This window comes from Vidua chalybeata, chromosome 3 (assembly GCF_026979565.1).
Source record: "Vidua chalybeata isolate OUT-0048 chromosome 3, bVidCha1 merged haplotype, whole genome shotgun sequence".
NCBI lineage: Eukaryota > Metazoa > Chordata > Aves > Passeriformes > Viduidae > Vidua > Vidua chalybeata.
Window position 1 is genome coordinate 17,847,136 of NC_071532.1, and position 19,936 is coordinate 17,867,071.

Here is a 19,936-nt window from a genome sequence, read left to right on the forward strand (position 1 = left end):
CCCTCCGCCGCGTGTAGCGGCGCTGCGCTGCGGCGGGGCCGGGGCCGGGGCCGGCGGGCGGCCAGCGCTGCCGCCGAGCCGCGGCTGGGGGCGATGCCGCCGCGCCGCCCGCCCGCCGCGCCGCCCCGCCGCCCGCCCGGCGACCGGCGAGGCAGCGCCCGGCGGCGGGCGGGATAATGCAGCTGCCCAGCCCGCAGGCACCGCCAGCGGGGCGCCCCCGCCGCCATGTCCCCCCCGGCCTCGGCGGCCGCCGCCAGCGAGGGAGGCAGCAGCACGCCGGTGCCTCCGGAGGAGGAGGCGGAGGGGGCCAGAGAGGAGGTGAGGAGAGCGGCCGCCCCCCGGCCCGGGGCTGCCCCCTACCACCCTTCCTCCCCGCCCGCTTTGCATGGCGCGTTCACTGACCGCCCCGCCGCGGGCTGGGCCGGGCTTTGCCCGCACAGGTACGCACCCGCTCGCTGGGAGCCCCTCTCGCCCCCCTCCGGCCCCGGGCATGCGATGCGGGCCGGCGGGGCGGGGCGGGGGTTGGGGGGCCGAGGATACCCAGCCGTCGGTCCGCGCCGCCGATGGGCTGCCCCAGCGCATCTCTTCTCCATCGCTCGCCGGTCACCTGGGGATCGCTGCGGAGCCTCCGGGGCTAGAAGGGATGCAGCAGCCAGCGCCGTCCGGAGCGGGGGCCGGAGCTGAGCTGGCGTGGCCGGGATGGAGGAGGAAGGGAAAAAATCACAAACGAGAAGCGCGGGGCACCGTTTGGGCTTACCGCCGCGGGCAGACCTTGTTATGCCTGGGAGAAGTGGACGTGGAGACCCCCTCCTTGCTGTGCGCTGGCTTCTGAGGGCATCCAGGATGTGGCACAGCTGCCTGGGTCACTGTGAGGCAAGACGCAGTGGGCAGCGGGATAGAGGGCTTGGGGACATAGCAAAGCCAGGGGCTGTTGCTGGTGGCTGGTCCCAGCCAGAGAAGCAAAAGGTGCAGACTGGGGCAGGCCAGGTACCAGCACAGCCTTGCCTCCAGGTGTGCTGCAGTCTCCCTCATCAGATGACTTCTCCGGAGTCCAGGCAGCAGATGCCAGAAAGGGTCAAGAACAGGGTGCCCTGTGCCTTGGGAGCACCACTGAGAGGCAGGAATGCCAGCCCTTTTGTCTGCCTCTACAGATCCTGCTTGCAGCTTGGGCTTCCCAAGAAGAGAGAAGGCAACTGCACTGACTGGTGAGACTCACTTTATGCCATGGGGCTGCTGAACCATGGAGGGCAACTAGGTAGTGTAGGAAGGGCAGCATACTCCTACTGTGGTGGGCTGCCCTGTCTGGTGAGACCACAGCTCGAAGGGCAGCTTGGGGGGTACTCAGAAGCTGGTGCATCACTTCCCCTTCTGCTGATGAGGAGCTGCAGTTTGTGAGTGCTGCATAATCCTGGTATTCTCTGCCTCCTTGGCTTGGGCAGAACATGCATGCCCATGCACGGTTATTCTATATATACAGACTTATATTTAGATATAAATAATTGCAGGAGAGGAATGCTGAAGTTCAAGGACTGGGAAGCTGTACAAATGCTGTATACTCTGTGTCCCTCTCTTCCTGCCTGTATTCAACAACTCCTGATGATCTGAGCCCAGCTCTTCAAACAGATCCTGATGAGGGTAACTAAACTGTGAGGCATTTTTTAGCATGAGGATGTGCTTGTGCCCTGCTGTGGTATTGTCTCTTACTGCCAGTGCTCTGGCAGTGCTGCTTCTACTTTCAAGACTGCATAGACTTTTCAGAGGTGCCAGAGCAAGAGCCAGTTTGAGTGACAGAAGTGTAGCAGGGGCAGTGCCCAGATAAGTTTCCCTCACCTACAGTGCCCCCTGGCTCGCAGGGATTATAAGATTGTCCTGGCTTCAGTTACTCTGTGGTGGCTGCCAGCGAGGGTGTCAGTATAATACTCCATGGGAGCAGGCAGAAAGGCTGTAGTCCATGACCTGCTCTGTTTAGGCTAAGGGCATGCTTCTTGTGGCCAGAAGCTATCACAGACTTGGATGAAGCAGCTGGTGGAGGAGAGGGAGCCTCTCGTGATGGTGCTATGCTTGCTGGCGTCTCGTCTGATGCAATGAGGAGAGACTTTAGTGGCGAGCTTGGATTCATGGACTGACCTAGTGCAATCCTCTTGTCTTCAGAGCTATCAGGAGGGGAGAATGTTCCTCCTCTCCTCTAGTGCCTATGTAACACCCTACGTCTGTGCAATGTCCTCATTTCCATCAGAACCAACTGCTGGTGCCAGCATTGCCGAGTGTCCCCACAGTGTGGCTCAATCCCACATGTCAGGGTCTATTGGCCAGGGTGAGTGGGAAGCCAGAGGAGATGTCTGGAAAATGGGAAACTTGCCCTGTCCTGTTTGAAGGTGTCTCATCGTGATATCTCAGGTTGCTGTGTCGAGGAGCCAGGCAGGGCTTCAGGTGTTTCTCATCTTGTCCCAGCAAGGCAAGTAGAAAGAGCTACTAACCAGAGCTGACTGAGCCCTTGTTCCATCTTGGTGTCACATGCCTACACCCACATTTAGTGGTGGCGAACTGAATTTCACTTATCAGTACATACTTGGAGGGTAGGAGACGCCAAGAGACAAGCTCTTCAGCCAGGGAACAAGCAAAAACATGTCCTTGTCCTGCTGCTCAGGTGGGATCTGATGGAAGGAACCAGTCCTCCTCCAAGCTCCTGTGTAAAATGGAGACCTTGGTACTGCTGCGGGAGCTGACTACTGGCAGGACTCCCTGGCTTGTCAATGCTCAGCCTTCCTCTGTCCTCTGCAATTTGCAACACTGCCAGCCTGGGACTGAGCCACCTCTTTCTTGTAGGCAGGTAGTTCCTGAACGTGGGCTGTAGGCATGGAGTGTGTGATGTGGGTATTTGCTGGGACCATCCTGGCCAGGAGTTGCCAATGTTTGTCCAGAGCCTTCGAAGACAGTGGTAATTCCTAGAAATGACTGGATCCTCCTTACCTCCCTTTTTCTGGGGATTTGAGGTCAAAGGAATCAGGGCTTATTCATTTCTTGCATGATGTAAGTGAATCCTGGGGAAGAGCCATGGGAACTGATGCTCAGGAGTCACTCTGGAGTCCCCTGCAAGCTGCTGCCACCACCTGGCAGTAGGGAGCTACCTGGTCTTCAGGCTGCTGCTCTGGGGCTTTTTTTGGATTGTTTTTTCAGCCCTCTAGAGGGCTGTCTCTAGAGGACACCTAACCCTCTGAACCCCAGGCTGTATCCAAATATGAAGGTTTAGCATTCTGGAGGTGAATCAGAGATTTCACAGAAATCTCTGCAGGGAGAGGCAGGTGAGAGGCATGGGAGGTAATGACATGGAAACACTTGTTAAAAAAGGGGCCAGTGGATGGGGCCAGGACCAGGCTGTTGCTGGGAGTAGCTTGAAGAACTTGAAGAGTTTTAGTATTCAAAGTTGCAGGGTCAAGGTTGCAGGGGTGATTAAGGGATTTTGATCCATGTGCTTGGCCACTGAGGTGCTGGGCATGTTTGTCCCCTTGGGGCTGTTTTTTAAAAGAGGATCCCCTAGACCTCAAAGGAGTTTACTGCAAGCAGTGATGGGGAGCCCCTCTTCTACTGCCTCTGCCCTGTGCATTGTGGGTGTCTCCTTTTGCTTCACGGCTGGTTGTGAGTCATCCCCTCCATCCCTCCCCACACATCCCGAGCAGCAACTGCAAGTGTGGGCCTCCATCTCTGTTCACTTCAGGGGCAGTGTCAGAGGCCAGTGCCACGCAGGAGGGAGGGGAGGCCCAAGCAGCAGCCTACCCCTTGCCTTTCCCAAGGTGTGTCTCTGGCTAAGGGTTACCCCATGCATTCCACGAAGTGAACTGAAGCACAGAGAAGGGAGCTGGTTGGGATCCCACAACAGGTTCAGCTAAGCTATGGCCAGCCTTGCCCCCTAGCACTGCAGAGATGTTTCAGTGCACTGCAATAGCAGATTTGCTTACCAGTCTCCAGTGCTGGAGCCTGAGCAGTGAGGGAGGCTCCTGGTGATGGAGGGAAACCCTGTTTGCAGTGAAGTAGGGCAAGTCTTTTGCCTCATTCCATCAGACTGCAGTGGGCAGATGACGATGGCATTTATATCAGTGCCTGCTCTTCTCCTAGTGACACTGTTCTGAGACACATTTCTCTTTCCCCAGCTTTTTTGTCTGCTTGTTTGCTATGCTGGACTTATCCAAGGCTGGTTAAGAGCTCAAGGAGACAATCTTATTCAGCTGCTTCTGTGGAGGAATCTGTGGAGGTGATTGTTTGCTCCTGTGAGCCCTTTGCAGCCTGGGAGAGGAGCAGGGATGCTGCAGTTCCTACTGGGATTAGACTCTGCATCTGGCTCCTCCTCTGTCTCTGCTGTGGTTGTATCCCGTCATTGGCACTTGATCAGCTTTAGGAAACCCCACCAGTGCAGCCGAGGTGTCTGTGTTTTACCTCAAAAGCCTAGGACAAAGCTGGGTTGTAAACAGTTTACAGCAGGGGTTAGTGTGACCCCGTGAAAGCGCTGCAGTATCTAAATACTGCGTAGTCCTAGGAGGAGACTAATGCATGGACTAGAGCCCTGCTAACACAGTTCCTGGAACCAAGCCTGGGCTGCATCGTGCTCCCTGCCCTGGGTGGGTAACCGCAGTGGGGCTTGCCTGCATCTCTGCAGGGTGACAGCCAGCATCTCCCTTCTCCTGCGACACAGGCAGTGCAGAATGTGAAGGGCTGGGGACTGACTGTGAGGTGGAATTTGCTTTTCTGAGACAGATGTGTCCAAAAACCTGTCATTCTGGTGCCCCTTCCCCAGCTGGCAAATGAATGAGCTGGATGCTTTGCTTTATTCCTTGTGCTCTGTTTGCATATCTGCCTCCTAAACAAGGTGCTGTTTCTCAGCATTCACACCCCACAGACACCCCAGGTTTGGCATGTACCACTCCAAGGGCCCTGTTCAGACCCTCCCCATGCTCCTCCTTTGGCTGAGCAGCTCCTTTAGATCCTCACAGTCAGACCTGCCGCTGCCAGGGAAAGCCGCAAGGCAGAAGGCAGCAGTGAGAGAGGAAGCCTTTAGCTGCCTGGGTAGTGGTACAGTATTCCAGCATGGGAGAGCCGTGCTGCAGCCAAGCAAAGACAGAGGGGTCTGAGCAGGCTCTTGTAACTGCAGCATTGACCTCAGGAGGGAGAGCGCAGCTCAGGTGGCTCTGCATCCTGAAAGGGTCCCCCTTCTTCTCCACACTCCCTTTTCTCTTACCTGGGGTTGCCTTCTTGCCCCATGACTGTGAGGCTGCTGCAGTGCTCAGTTGCACTGGGAGGACTGGGCTGCAAATGTGTCCATGCTAGCACTGCCAGCAGTGCCACCCGGCACCTCTCTGAGATGCCTGCAGTCCAGCACCACCCCACCTGCCAGCCCTGGGCTCTGTCTGTCTCCAGGTCCTGCTCTCAGCTAGTGGCTTCAAAGAGAGGAGCCCAGCATTGCTGATAGCTGGGACTGCCAGTGGCACGTACCACCATTCCCCTCACCAACCGTGGTTTCTCTGGACGAGCATCCTGCTCTGCTCATCATGGGGGGCGCTGGCTGTTGGGGTGGGCAGGCAGGGGAGCTGCGTGCCTCAAGGAGAGAAACCTCTGTTGGAGATTTGGGTAGGATCCCTGAGTGAAGTGACAGAAAGTCCCACTGGCAGGCTTTGACAGGGTGGGGAGGAAAGATTGGCCTGTGGGACTCTCGAGCACCAAGCCAGGAATGAGGAGATCTTCAGAAGAGCAAGATGCATTTCTTAGAGGAAAGAAGAGGGCCCAGGTCTGTCCCTAGACCTGCCAGTGGCCTTGTGATTTCTGGTTCTTGCTTTAATTTTCCTTTTCATGCCAGAGTGAAAGTGCCTCTCCTGCTTTCTAGCAGTGTGAGCCCATTCAGTTGTTTGGGATTCCTGGATGAGAGACCTCTACAGCCCAGCATGTTCAGGAGTGGAGAATACTGGAGCCAGGCTTGGACTGCAGTGCCGTGAGCAGTGTCATTACAGCTGGTGTTGGCCCCTGCCACAGCAGAGGTGAGCTCAGGAGCTGCTGCTGCTTGCAGGTGCAGAGGGAGAGCAAAACTTGAAGCCTCTGAGTGAATTTGGTGGCATCTGCACAAGGCTGGTGTTCTTGACCCCCTCTCTCAGGTTACACCTTTGGAGATTGCTGGATGAAATCTTCTGTGTAAGAAAGCAAATTGTTACTTTGTCTGTTCTTTCTTTGGGTAGGATGATGTCAGATCTCACAGACAATGGATCAATACTTGAGACTTCAGAGTGTTGCAGTGACAGAGGTTTCCTTAACCAAGTTTTTTTTCATGGATTTGTGTGAAACCCTGCACTGTACTGTGGTAAAGGCACCAGTGCAATCCCTTTAAAAAGTCATGTTGCTGAAGCTCTGCCTTTTCCTCACCATGAAAGACCTAAGAGCAGTTATTTCAGAAGTGTGACTGTCACAGCTGAATCTCAGTGCAAGCAGGCACATTTGCCAGCAGCTGTGAGTGGCCTCTTGCCCTCCTTGCTGCTGTAGATTGGTAGGATGCTCCTCCCTTCCAGCCTGAATACTTTTTAGGATGTTACTCCATATTTGCTTTCTCTCCTACCAGAGGTGGCTCCATTTCAATTGTGGAAAAGTACTTTCTCATTGGTATGGTTTATAAAGCATTTGAGAAGCACTTCAGAGCTCCTTAGGCTGCCAAGTGTTTTAGTGGGAATTGTCATTACCAAACACAGACCTTCCCAGCTGCAGAAGGTCTGTTTCTCCATCTTATAGGCACACCAGCAGCTTGTGCCGCCCTGGTGGAAAAATTGGAATGTTGCTGTTGGTCATTACTGGGTAGGGGGGAGACTTGTGTGCAGTGGGATGAGCTGTAGTGAGGGGTTCTGGTGGGGTGACATCAGTTAGAGCTGCCTGTGCTGGTGGGGTGTGTGCAAAAGCTGAAGAATGTGGAGGAGATCACCCAGACTGTTATCTTGTGCTCCAATAGCTCTTCCTTGGAAGTGGCAATGGTAGGGTTTACTCCCTGTTGGAGAAGGGGGGTGCTCAGGGTGCGGCTGACAGAGTTGTCGTTTGCCACTCTCTGCCCTGTCCAGCTGGGCTCTGTCTGTCTCCCAGGGAGGGGCAGAGCACCAGAAATGGAGGTGGGGGTTGTAGTTGCCTGCACTGCATGGCTGTCATCCTGTGAGAGATCCCAGCCTCTGCCCTGCCCGCTGAGGCCAGGAGCCCCATGGCATCTGCTGTTTGGTCTCTGTTCATAGAGCTATAGGTGCTACCACAGCACCCTGCTGCCTGCTCCCCTTCCCCTGCCACTGCAGCCTACTGACTCCTCTCTTGTTTTTTCTCTCCTTCTCCCCGGTCCCCCGGAGCAGCAGCGGCCAGTGAAGCAGTCTCTCAGCAAGTCCCTGTGCCGAGAGTCCCACTGGAAATGCCTGCTGCTGTCCCTCCTCATGTATGGCTGCATGGGAGCCATGACCTGGTGCCACGTCACCAAGGTGACCCGGCTGACCTTTGACAGCGCTTACAAGGGCAAATCCATGATGTACCATGACAGCCCCTGTTCCAACGGCTACGTCTACATCCCCTTGGCTTTCCTGGTGATGCTCTACGTGGTGTACCTGGTGGAGTGCTGGCACTGCTACACGCGCAACGAGCTGCAGTACAAAGTGGACGTGGAGAGCGTGCACGAGCGCGTGCAGCGGATGCAGCAGGCGACCCCCTGCATCTGGTGGAAGGCCATCAGCTACCACTATGTCCGCAGGACCCGGCAGGTTACCCGCTACCGCAACGGGGACGCTTACACCACCACCCAAGTGTACCATGAACGGGTCAACACCCACGTGGCAGAGGCCGAGTTTGATTATTCCAATTGTGGAGTTAAGGACATCTCCAAGGACCTCATTGACCTGGAGAGCTACCCAGCCACACGGCTCCGCTTCACCAAGTGTTTCAGCTTTGCCAATGTGGAGTCGGAGAACTCCTACCTGACCCAGCGGGCCCGCTTCTTCACAGAGAACGAGGGCCTAGATGATTACATGGAGGCCAGGGAGGGGATGCACCTCAAAAATGTGGACTTCAAGGAATACATGGTGGCCTTCTCTGACCCAGACAACCTGCCTTGGTATGTATCTCACTATGTCTTCTGGGTGGCAGCTCTGCTGACCCTATCCTGGCCCCTGCGGGTGCTAAATGAGTACCGCACCTCCTATGTCCATTACCACGTGGAAAAACTCTTTGGGTTCGATTACGTGGCAGTGACGCCGGCCGAGGAGCGCTCCTTCTGCCGGAGGATGCCCCGTGTCAACACGGTGGACAGCACCGAGCTGGAGTGGCACATACGATCCAACCAGCAGCTGGTGCCCAGCTACTCGGAAGCAGTCCTGATGGACTTGGTGGGGCTCTCCGGCTGCACCAGCTACTCTGCTTGCCGCTATGGGGGCTACCGGCAGAACTGCGAGCGGTGCCACAGGACTATAAGCAGCTCCTCCATCTTCTCCCGCAGTGCTCTGAGCATCTGCAATGGCAGTCCCAGGATTCCCTTCAGCAGCAGCCGCTTCTCCCTGGGCCGCTTGTACGGCTCGCGCCGCAGCTGCCTCTGGCAGAGCCGGAGTGGCAGCCTGAACGAGCAGAGCTGCCCCACTGAGCAGACACGCCTCTCCAGCCAGGTGACTGTGGAGGAGGAAGACCCCCCTCCTTATCAGGATGCTCTCTACTTCCCTGTCCTCATTGTACACCGCAACGAAGGCTGCCTGAACCACGACCACCGTCACCTCCATCGCAATGGGTCCTGCGTGGAGACCTCACTGTGAAAGCAGAAGGCGGTGAGATCTCATTGTCCATTGCCTGGCCCAAGCCAGCGCAGGATTTGGGGAGAGGAGCACAAGGGGGATAGCCTAGGAGGACATCAGGATGGAGTGGACATGGCATCCTGCTCCGGCAGCCAGCAAAAGCTTCCCCCGCTGTGGCTCTGACCTCCCAGAGGGGTGGATGCTGATGCTCCCCCTGACATGGCACAGAACTCTAGACTGATCACCACATGCAAAAAAAAAAAAAAAAATTCAACCAAACCAACTGCAAAACCATAATTCATGGTATCAAGACCCAAAGGGGGGAATAAAATGACAGGCCTGATGCAGGGAGGGGGTGGCTTTGGCTCCCAGCCCTGGCTTCAGGCTGTCTCATGCTCCAAGGAACCAGCAGCCACCAAAAAGCACCCTGCTGCACCTCTGCCCACCCTGCTTGCCACAGTGGAGCGAGACCCCTCACAGGGTGGAGGAGAACAGGCCCCTGGGAGCAGGGTATTGCTGCCTGTGACAGAAGGTCACGGGTACCCAGGCACGTGGAGCTAAATGGCAGGTTAGAGCAAAGGCTGAATGCCACAAATCCACCTCTTCCCCTTCCCCCCAACCATTCCCCACCCTCCCCACTTTTTTTTAGACCATGCTCCGACTGTTACTTTTTTCTCACTGCTGGGAATGGCATTGCCTCCAGAGGATCCCATGCTCAGCTCCTTAGGAAGTTTTGGTGTGCCAGATGTGAGTCAGCATCTCCTTGTTAAAGGGTTTTTTGTTTGGGCATGCAGCACCGGGGAAGGGGTGAATATGCAAATCCAGATGGAGTAGAGATCTGCAGTGCTACTGATGTGTTTGCTGGAGGAGGGCTCAGCTGGAAAGAGAAAACGGGAGGCCCCTGGTGAGCTGGGGAAGGGGAAGAGGATGGCACTGGAACAGACATCGTGGTATCAGGTGGCATATCAACTGGCTGGGGACCCTTCCTGGCTTTGAAGTGAGTCTTAATTGGTTCAGCCAAGCATCAAGGAAGTCTCTGGTAGGTTCAGCTGCAGTTCACCTATTGATAATGGAGCAGCAGGTTGGTGCATGTCTGCATAAGTGAATTTTGCATGAGATCCAGCTGGGCTCTGGCTGTGGACTCTGAGCTGCAGACTCCTGGAAGCCTCATTTTGGCAGAGAGCTCTGAGGGGATAGGAGAGACAAATGCAAAAGCATGCTGGAGCATTGGGAATTTTGGCTGGGGAAAGGAGGATCAAAAGGATTCCATTTCTGTGGGACCCCACTATTGGTTCAGGACCCGTGCAGGAGGCACTGCCAAGAGGGATGCTCTGCAGAACAGAGGCCGGGCATGCGTTAGTGGAAAACCTGATTAAAACGAAACGTTTTGCACGACAGAGGTTTTTGCAGGGAGGTGTCAGGCTGTCAGAAGTGAGGTGACTTCTGCGTAGCTCATTAGCTACTGTGTTCTTCTGCCTTGCTCTTGTCAGGGCAGGTTGCTCTGAGCTTTGTGCTGCCCTTTCTACCCTGCTGGAAAGGATCTCACTGACATTGGGCAGAGAGCCTTTGTGTCACTGAAACTGCAACAGTGTTTGCAGCATGCAGACACCCAGCTTTTCCTCCTCCAGCAACACATCCCCAGATCTCTTGTGTCCTTGTTCTCAGAAAAGCCGTCTCCTTTTCAGTCAGCTCTTTGGGGAGTGCATGCCAAATCAGCCAACGATTTCTCCAGACAGCACAACTCCTCAGCTTCACCCTGCTTCCCTCATCAGCTGTGGAGAATGAAAGCTAAGAGCAGCACATCTTGGGTGACAAGGGCAAGTCCAGTGCCACGTGGGCATTTGTGCTTGGTGTCTGCCTCCCCATCTGTCATAGAAGGGCAAACAGTGAGGCACTGTATTCATTCCAGCCATCTTCCTCCTGCCAGCTATTAATGAGGGGTCTGTCTCTCTCATTGTGCTGCTGTACTGTTTTGCCTCCCAGGTCTTGAGGAGGCTGCGAATGCACCCATGTACCACACTGGTCCTATGTTGAAAGTAATCTCCTGCTGGCAAGCCTGGAGTGATCAGCACCTCTGGCATTGTAGGGCTCCACTTTTCATTTCACCCAGAGCAGTCTGTTCTGCTTTTTATGCCCTGCATGTCTTGCTAAGTGTCTCTTGTCCTTTGAGTTAGCTTGTCCTACTGGATCTCGGGTGCTAAACTACAAACAACAGTGGTTTGAACGGGAAGTCTCTTAAAATCTCACTCTGTTTATGATTGTCTTAGCATCTGCCCTTACTTTCACTACCAGAGCTAGATGTTGGCTTAAAGAAGAGGGTCCCTTGGAGGACAGAGAAGCATAAGGTCTCTGCACATCCCTCTCTGCATTTTGTTCTCATTATTTTTGGCACAGATTCAGACTGGGTGAAAGCAGCCCTGGGATTTCCTTGCTTAGTAATGACATTTGGCTTGCTATGCACTCGTGCTTCTCTCTCCAAGGGCCTAATGTAAGCCAAGGCCAATGTGGAGCGTCCTTGTGACTCCAGGGAGATAATGGTGTGTGCTTGTATGTCCCAGTGAATTGAGACAGTGGAGCTGCAATAGGTCATTAGTGAGGAATGAGGTCTCTGCTTGTCCTTCCTGACATGTTCTCTTTGAAATCTGCAGTTGCTTAAATTAGGCTGTAATGGCTCATCTTTCTAGCTCCAGCCTCCAAGATGCCTTGGACAGATGGATTTACCTAAGTTTTGGCAGGCCTTTTAGCTCCCTGGGGCAAAGACAGTCTTCACAACAAGGACAGATTAGCAGGGTCTCTATGCCCCCCAGCTTTTAGCACCTGCAGCAGAGTTTCAGGTACCATGTCCTTGGCTCTTTCTGGGGCTTTCCATGAGGGTGCCTAGCCTTGTTCCTCTGGCCCCATTTTCACCCGTGAAATCTTGTTCTGGAGGTGGTCTGTCCACGTGGACACATGGATCTTCGAGGTATGGCTGCTGTTCTGACCTACAGGATCTATACAGTCTTCCTGTTACTGAACACCTTCCCCATGTACATGGTGCCAGCTGCAGCCAGGTCCCAGCTATAGTCCCAGTGCTACTGTCTGTGGCTGGTCCAGACCCACAGTACCCTGAGAAATGGGACTCTCTAGTCAGTGTTCCCCACTGCATGCCAGGATTTCTCAGAGATCCCATCCCTCATATTCTCGGCCCTGCTACCCAAGTACACCTGGTAGAGCTGCTCCCCTGTTCCATCCTATTCCATTCTCTCAAGGGTGGAGACATGCCTCAGGCTCAGGAAAGGGGGCTGGTGCACTTGGACATGGTAGGGGAGCAGGACTGGGCGGCAGGGACAGGAGCTGTCTCGTGGCTTGACAGAGAAGTGGTGGAGCTGAAGAGGAGAAACTGAAACTAGGACTCGTCCTGGCGTGTCTAGTCAGGCAGGAAAGTTCAGAGCAGAAAACTGGGCTTTCCTTTCCGTCTCCTGGCATGGGACACTACTGCTGGCATGGGACACTACCAGCAAAGAGGGTTTCCTCCTAAGTGTTGGTGAGAGAATGCAGTGCCATGGGCCAAGGGCAGCTGCTGTAATTCTCCTTATGGCTCAGGTTACGAGCACAGGTACCAGAGACGGCCTGTCCCTGTTCTGGCACATGGCCTCTCCATGGTGGAGTGGTCCCATCTCCTGGCACATACACATCACCCACCACAGCTCTGGGCTGTGCAGCAGTCAGGTGCCTGCTCTTCTTGAGACTTGTGTCTGCTCTCTGCCATATCCACGTTGGTGATGACTGCTCCTTTGGCAGGTCATTCAATGGCCCAATCTGCTCCTCTCAGGATAGGCTTCTCCCTTACATCTAACCTGAGTTCTCCCTGCTGTATCTTAATCCCTTTACTTCTCCTCCATTGACTGGTGAGTGTAATTGGTTCTGTTCCTTTTTCTCATGGCCTTCCTGACACAAGTAGGCTTGTTATCTGTACCCTTCTCTTCTCCTAGTCCAGAGTCTTGATCTCACTTGCCAGACCCTGGCTTGAGTGGTGGTGCAGAAGTTTTCACTGTGTAGTGAGTATGTCACTCCTGCTCTGAGCCTGGCCCGGACAAGAGGGCCAAAGGTGCGAGCAGTGCCTTGGTCTGTCAGTGTGGCTGTGTCCTCATTTCTGGTGCGGAAGATCTCTTTGAAGCAAGCGGAGCTCACAGGGCTGCTGGCTGCTTACACAAGGAAAGCAGGACAGCATGCATCACCCTCTGGGAAGGTCAGAGCTGGGTGCTTGTCAGTATGATTGGGGCAATAATTAGGAGGATCTCAGCAATCAGATGGCTTTATTTTTTTCCATATATCATTCAAACATTGCAGTTTTCCATGGGCTGAGAGTCAGGCTCAGCATTGCACTTAGCAGCAGACTTTCCTCATATACCAGAAGGAGGGAGGCAGGAATGCTACCAGCTCCTCTTTGTGGCCCTTCATGGTGCTAATGCATCCCAGAAGAAGGCTAGTCCTTACTGCTGCAAGGCTGGAGAATTAGTTTGGGCTATTTGGTTTTTCCTGTTGTTGTCAATATACTTGTCAGGTACTTAAAATCTCTCCAGCTTTTCTGAACTAGAGAAAAAAGGAGAGAGAGAGAAGTGGTGTGTGAGAAGCTCTCGATTACCTGATCATCAAGACACATGACCACCCATTTATCTGTCTTTCAACACAGTGGAAGCTTCCCACATAGCACCTAGCACCTTGCTTGTGGAGAGCCAGTCGATGTGGTACTTCTTTGAGCTCTCTCTGTCATGTCTCACTCCACACCAAGGAGGGAGGTTTCAGAGAGGGCTGTCAGGGTGAGCAGCTGTAGGGGCATTCATTAGGACGGTGAGAGGAAATCTGAGCCTATGGCCCAGGCCAGGCCTTCCAGGCAAATACACACTATTAAGGCTGGGGAAGCTGTTGTTCAGCTATTGTCGAAAAAATGCACCCCCCTTCCTTTCTGCTCCCCATAAAATGCACATTAGAAATCCAGCTGGTCCCTGCCCTCTTTGTTGTCTCTTCACTCAAGAGGTTGCGGAATTGTTTAATAACTGATGGATGCCCATGGGGTGAGAACTGCAGGAAAAGATTTATTAAGTGGAAGTTTAAGAAAGTTAGGTAGCATCAGATGCCAGTAAAACAGCATTTGCTGATTAGCAGGTGGGACGAATAATGCCCTTTAGGCTCTCCTTCCAGCCTTTCCAACCACAGCTTCTGTACTGCTGTCTAATGTCACCAGGGTGCTGCCTTTAGCAGGGTACAGACTTTGCTGCAGTGTGCTCCTACTCTGCTGCAGTTGCTGTAGGGGCTGGGTCTGAAGTGCCACACCACCACCAAGATGTTGTGTTACCAAAGCGCTGTAAGTCTCAAGCTGGGATATGTCCTTCTGATTGTGTTTCATTCATATTCAGTGGTTAGAATAAAGTCTGTAGGAATAGGATCTGGATCCAAGTAATGTCAGAAATGAAACAGTTTAAGTGATAGCTCTATCTGGTGCTGCTGCTTCCTGTCATGCACTTGGGGCTACACTCTCCACTGAGCCAGGTACGTGTGGGGACCAAAGGCTGGTTCATAGGACCTGGGACCCCAGTGGGGACTTGGGGCTGAGCCTGCCTAGGGCTGTTTTCCCTGTGGGCATTCTGGAAAAATTAAAAAGGGGTCATAGTCACACTTCAGGTAGAAATTAATGGGCTATGCTCATTCCTAATGTAATTTTACTGAAGCCAGTGGTACTATACTAATGTGAGGTTGGCTTAGCAGCTCCTCGAGGTGTCTGTTCCCAAGTCCAGAAAAATTGATCTGTCACAGTGTTGCTTTGATGCATAGATTTTGTGTTGGGACTTGGCCAACATGAATGAATGTTGAATATCTGTAGTTTCTGCAAGCAGTGGGTTGAATTGTTCTGCTCTACTGCCTCACAGCTGCTCCGCCAAGGGGAACATTATGCCCATGGATGTGATCTCGTCAACTCCCTCAAAAGCAAGATAACAAGCAAATTGACCTCCACAGCACCTCCACAGCACTGGGAGAGGAGCTTTCTCCCGCAGGACCATAGCCTTTCCACCTCTGAGGTAAAAGAGGTCCCAAGGACAGAACTGAACCTGCAAAACCCATGGCCTTGTGGCCTGCCCTTCCTCCTTCCCACCTTACCTCATGTCTGTCTTGGGGGACGGACAGTTTCCCTGTGGAGTTCAACAAGCTCCTCTTCCTGCAGCTCGTGAACAGGCTCTACTAACAGGTATATCATCCACCTATGCAACTCTTCCAGAAGCTGCCAGATTTTCAGGAACCCATTACAATGTGCAGCATGGCCATCCAGCACTGAGAATAATCACAGCGGCTGCTGGAAAGCTAAGTGGGTTTTATTCCTCCCCCGTTCCCCAGGAAGACTCTTTTTGTTGGGCCACGTTGTTTGTTCGTTTGGGTTTTGTAAACTTCATTTGGGGGAAATGATGCTTGTGAGAAATTGGTGCCCATCCTGAACCCTCCCAAGTCCTTCGAACTCTGTGAATGGATGGATCACCTACTCTGATTATAATTTAGTGGATTTTGTAGAACAAAATAACTTCACAAACAGACATATGAGGTTCTTTCACTCTCCATCAGCACAAGCTGCTTCTGCAATCTTAGCTATTCACATTAGTGAAAGAAAAAGCTAGCTAGAATGTGGTGAGATGACGTAGTACTTTGTATCAGTCCCATGGTCCCAACGTCCATTAGCAGCGCCGTCAGCTGCCTTGACATGAATTCAGACTTTGGATGGCAGCCCATGAACCAGTCAGGGTGAAAATTTGGAAAATCCCAAGCCTGAGTCTATGCACATTTCCAGAAGCAGATGCAGAGGGAGGATCAGCTTAAAGCAGGCATCACCTCCTGCTCAGCCCAGGCAGAAGCTGGTGGGCTCTGTTCGTGCTGCACCTGCCCCTCAGGAAGAGCCTGTCCCCAGGGGCTGAGCAGAGGGGAGTGAGAGTAGCAGTGTGTCTGATGGAGCAGCACTGCTCAGCTGACTGGGGAACCAGCAGTGACAACTAGACCCCGGAATAACAGAATTTCACTTTGGGAGTGCCAATGGCTTTTTCAAACTGAAATGCTACAAGAAGGCCTTAACAGCTGTGGGAAGTGTTTCACATTACTGTTCCTTGCTTAAAAAAAATATATATAATCTTGGTGATGATGTGGGTTTAAACTCTCTACTCCTTTCAACTCTGTTAGTAATGTGCCATGCTGGTGGAGAAGAAATGCCCAAGACAAATCAGGATAGTGGCCCTGTGGCTTTGCAGTGGGGTAGGTTGATCAGAAAGGGAGGCCAGAGTTTAAAATCTTTCTCTGTCCTTGGAGGTGTGACATGGCTATCCACCCAGACGTGGCAGGGTGGGGTTCTGCATGCTTGTGCACAGCTGGGGTCTGTGGCCCTGTGGAGGGTTGATATGTTTGTGGCATTGGTGTGGTGACACCCATCCACCCTTGCAGCAAGGGCTTTTCAGGGTGACAAGAGCATTGCTTGTTCTTCGTGAGAGGAAACTCCTGACCTGGTTTCTGTGAGGAGATGGTGTGAAGTGTCACATTTGCTGCAGAGAGTGGCAGGGAGCAGGGATAAAAGCATGGAGCAAGCTGTGTTTGAGAACAAGCTAATCCATTGCTGGCCATCTGAAACTGGAGAGCTGCCGGATTTGCTCCCTGGATGACGCTTTCCAGCTCTTCTCACTCTCCCCAAACCCATGTGCAAACTGTCATTCCTCTGAGCTAGCCAAAGCACTCCCCTCCCCTGAACTCCTCTGAGGCTGTGCGTTCCCATCATTTTGGTCCCCTCCCTGCTGGGCGCCATGAAATGCCAGCAGGTGCATGATGACCATGGGCATGCTGGTGGCCAGACCTCACCATACCCTGCCTGTGCACAGCCTTCCAGCACTGCTCCCTGCCCTGGCGTGCCCACTGCTTGCTTGCTGCACAGCAACTGCAGCATACGCTGGCATCACTTTGTGCTTTCCCAGAGAATTTCGCAGCACTTGTCCTAAGTTAGAAAACAGAAGGCCTTGATGTTTTGGTGGTCCTGGTTTCCAGACCAGGGAGGAGAGGAGAGGCAGGTCAGCTGTTGTGGCAGTGAGGGAGCAGGGGACAGCATCATGGTGAAAGCAGCATATCTGCTAGAGGAGTCTCCAAACATGGCCTCTGTGCTTCTCTGCTGGGGCTGAGGGCAGCTGACAGAGGGCAGAATAGGATGTGAATGCTCAGCAAGACATGGGAGGAAGTGAGCTGGTTGAGAACATCTGTAAAAGGCTTTGCAAAGGTGGTGGTTTTTACAGGAGACAGAAAGCAAAATGAGGCAGGAGGATGTGGTGCTGAAGCAACAGTGCTGCAAGGCAGGAAGGGTTGGGGGGAAATGGAGCTGGGCATTTGATAGAGAAGCTAAGGAACAGAGTGGGCTTTTGAAGCAATCTCTGCTTGCTCTGGCTGAGGAGAAAGGCAGGAGGTATTCCTAAACTGAGGTGCCCAAGCCATGTCTCGCTGCATTGTTGGAGCAGCAATGTCGCCTCCAAGCCCAGCAGTGACAGCTTGAGCACGTGTCATCAACCACCATGGCTAATGCAGCCACAAGGTGTAAATGTCACTAATGAATAAATTGCCTTGTGCCTTGGAGAGGCGAATCCATCACGGCAAGAGACAGGGATCTGACAAGCTTGGCTATTTCAGGCATACCCTGTAGGGAGGAGGAACGCTTCATTTCTGAGCCATCCCCTCCACCTAGGGAAGCCGATGCAGGGCTTGGCTCTGCGCCACTTCCCATCTTCCCAGCCACATGAGCTCAGGCTTCATCCCTCTTCACTGCAACTGAAGAAGCATGAAAGGATCTAGATTAGCCAAAAGTGCCCTGTTAGCAGAGTGGTACATGGGGTTAGCAGGTGATTGAGGTTGGAGGGAAGCTGCTGGACACAGGGCACAGGTGCTGTAGGGGTGATGGAATACAGTGGTGGGTCCCCAGTGATTGGGAGAGCTTGTGTTAGTTGTCTGAGTGTGTTTTGGGGCAGGAGTGCTTGGCACTATGTTTTAGAAGCGTGCTGTTTCCTCCTCAGCCCACTGTGCTGTCCCACAGGCAATGCACAGTACCCCCATTTTCAGGACCCCCTGTGTGTGAACCCCAGCCACCAGCACCCTGTCTGACTGTGCAGAGGGCCAGCAGGTACCAAACAGGCAGGGACAGCTCAGCCTAGACAAATCCAGCTCCATGGGAGCAAAGGGAAGCTGAACATAGCAACCATTTCTGTGTACAGCCTCTGCTCAGCCTTGTGGCAGCCTGCTCCTCCTCCCACAGTCGGTGCTCAAAATCAACCTGCAATCCTGTTTGTGACATATGCCAGTGTGACACCTTGCAAATCGATGCCTGGGTCTCTGTGAGCAGAAACCGCCAGGCTTGGGAAGCTGGCCACTGTCTCCTGCTGCCGTGTGCGCTCTGCTCAGAGCAGCGGAAGCCGGGCTCGCCATCTGCTGTGGGAGAGAGCCAGCTGGGTGCCCCTGCTCAGGTCTGATGGGACAGCCCGAGGGCGAGCCCTTGGGTCATTCCCCCTTCTTTACCTTCAGGCCACTCCTGTCTCTCACCATCTCTCTGGCACAGACCCATGGGTGAGGGGATGCTCCCACCTTCACTCTTTGAGTGCTGCTGATGCTGCGTTGGTGGGTGGTGGCAGTGCCCAAGCTCGTTCCCTCCTCCAGACAGAGGCCTGCAAGTGACCCTCCCTCCTCAGAGCCTGCCAGTACTCCTTGGAGATAGATCTCATGGGAGAGCTAAGGTATTTGTTCTGGCCCTGCACTCAGCACAGAGTGACCAGCTAGTTACGCGCCCTGTGGTAGCTGGACCTGGAGCTGACAAGTGACCCACCAACAGCAGGAATGTTCACACTCCAACAATCTGCTGTTGCTGTCTGGCCAGAGTGTGTGGCATTTGAAATGGCTTCTGCCTTTGCAGACTGGCAGATAGTAGACTGTTGGTCTTGGGTGTGGGCAAGTGCTGCAGGCTGCTTGGTTTGGACTTTGCTTTTTGGCCAAGAGATTGATGGGAGAGAGGGCAAAGAGTTCTCCAGGCAACTGCTACCCATCCAGGCATTCCTGCAAGTGGCAGCCCAGGAGTGGGTTTGAAGGGTGATTAAGTGGTGTTAACAGTCTCAAGCAGTTAGCAGGAAAATAAGCAGTGAATATCTTGGAAACCAAGTCAGTTGTTGTTCTGGTGATGACATGTTTTCCCAAGCCCTTTTCTTTCCATCCCTTGTCCCCACTGGCTGTGGTGGCCAATTCCTCTTCATGTGTCTGCTAGCATGTCTGCAGGATCTCATCACTGCCCACCAAGCATGAGCTTCCTTTGCACAACTGGCTGACCAGCTGCAGCCCTGTCCTTGGAGCTACAGGCAGGCTTGCCTAGGACCAGGCCACCCCTCTTAAACCCCCACCCTGCTGCTGGAGCTGTTGCTTCATCAGCCTGATGCTGATCTGGGTCTTTTCTGCTGTTTCTGAACACGAGTTCTCATCTCATTGAGGTGTGTCATCCAGTGAAAATATTTTGTAAATGCAAATAAAAATAAATAAGTATATTCAATACCTCGGTCTCGAGGATGGGAAACAAGGAGTGGGAGTTGCCCAGGTAGGGAGGTTTCACAGCTGCTACTGCTGGTTAGGAATTCTTCTGGATGTAGCCCCTGGAGCATCCATCAGTAGTCGGGAAGGGAGTTACACAAACCTGTGAGGGCTTGGGGCTGAGCCCTGTCGGCACCCCTGCTGTCGGGGCAGCCTCGCACTCCATCCTTTCTGATCTATATGGGCGTGACACGGTGCAGGTAAAGGTCCTGTCGGCCAAGGGCCAGTGGCACCGTCAGTGTCTGTATCCATCAGGCAGGGCAAGGCAGAAGCGGGTATGTGGTGAAAAAATTCTTTTGTGAACACTGGGAAACGGTTTTTACTTTCCAACTCTGTCAATATGATCTAGCTCTGTCTGTCTCTCTATATATGTACAAACAGTATATCACAATGTTGCCTTTTTTGTTGGAAATATCAAAGTACAAAGATTGTAAACCAAATCGGTGTAATAAAAGTTTCAGATGATTCACTGAGGTGGTTGCCGGCAGTGGGTCTGTGAGCGCTGGTGTTGGGCAGGGCTGGGAGGCATGGGAAGCTCCTGCCTTGTTCAGAGG

General features: G+C 53.4%; 1 protein-coding gene across 4 annotated transcripts; it reads left to right on the forward strand.

Moving 5' to 3' along the window:
• The first annotated feature begins 199 nt into the window (after positions 1 to 199).
• TMEM151B (transmembrane protein 151B) lies at positions 200 to 19,855 on the forward strand. 4 transcript variants are annotated; one of them, XR_008429836.1, is made up of 3 exons: positions 200 to 318; positions 7,359 to 9,813; positions 14,681 to 19,855. XR_008429836.1 is itself a non-coding variant. In XM_053937737.1 (3 exons), exons 1-2 carry the CDS (start codon positions 226 to 228, stop codon positions 8,793 to 8,795), a joined length of 1,530 nt encoding a protein of 509 aa, XP_053793712.1. In that variant the 5' UTR covers positions 200 to 225; the 3' UTR covers positions 8,796 to 8,807; positions 14,681 to 19,855. The 4 variants fall into 4 exon arrangements, 2 of the variants coding, with proteins under 2 accessions (XP_053793712.1, XP_053793711.1); XR_008429837.1 differs by having other exon boundaries at positions 7,359 to 9,342; XM_053937737.1 differs by having other exon boundaries at positions 7,359 to 8,807.
• The last annotated feature ends 81 nt before the right edge of the window (positions 19,856 to 19,936 follow it).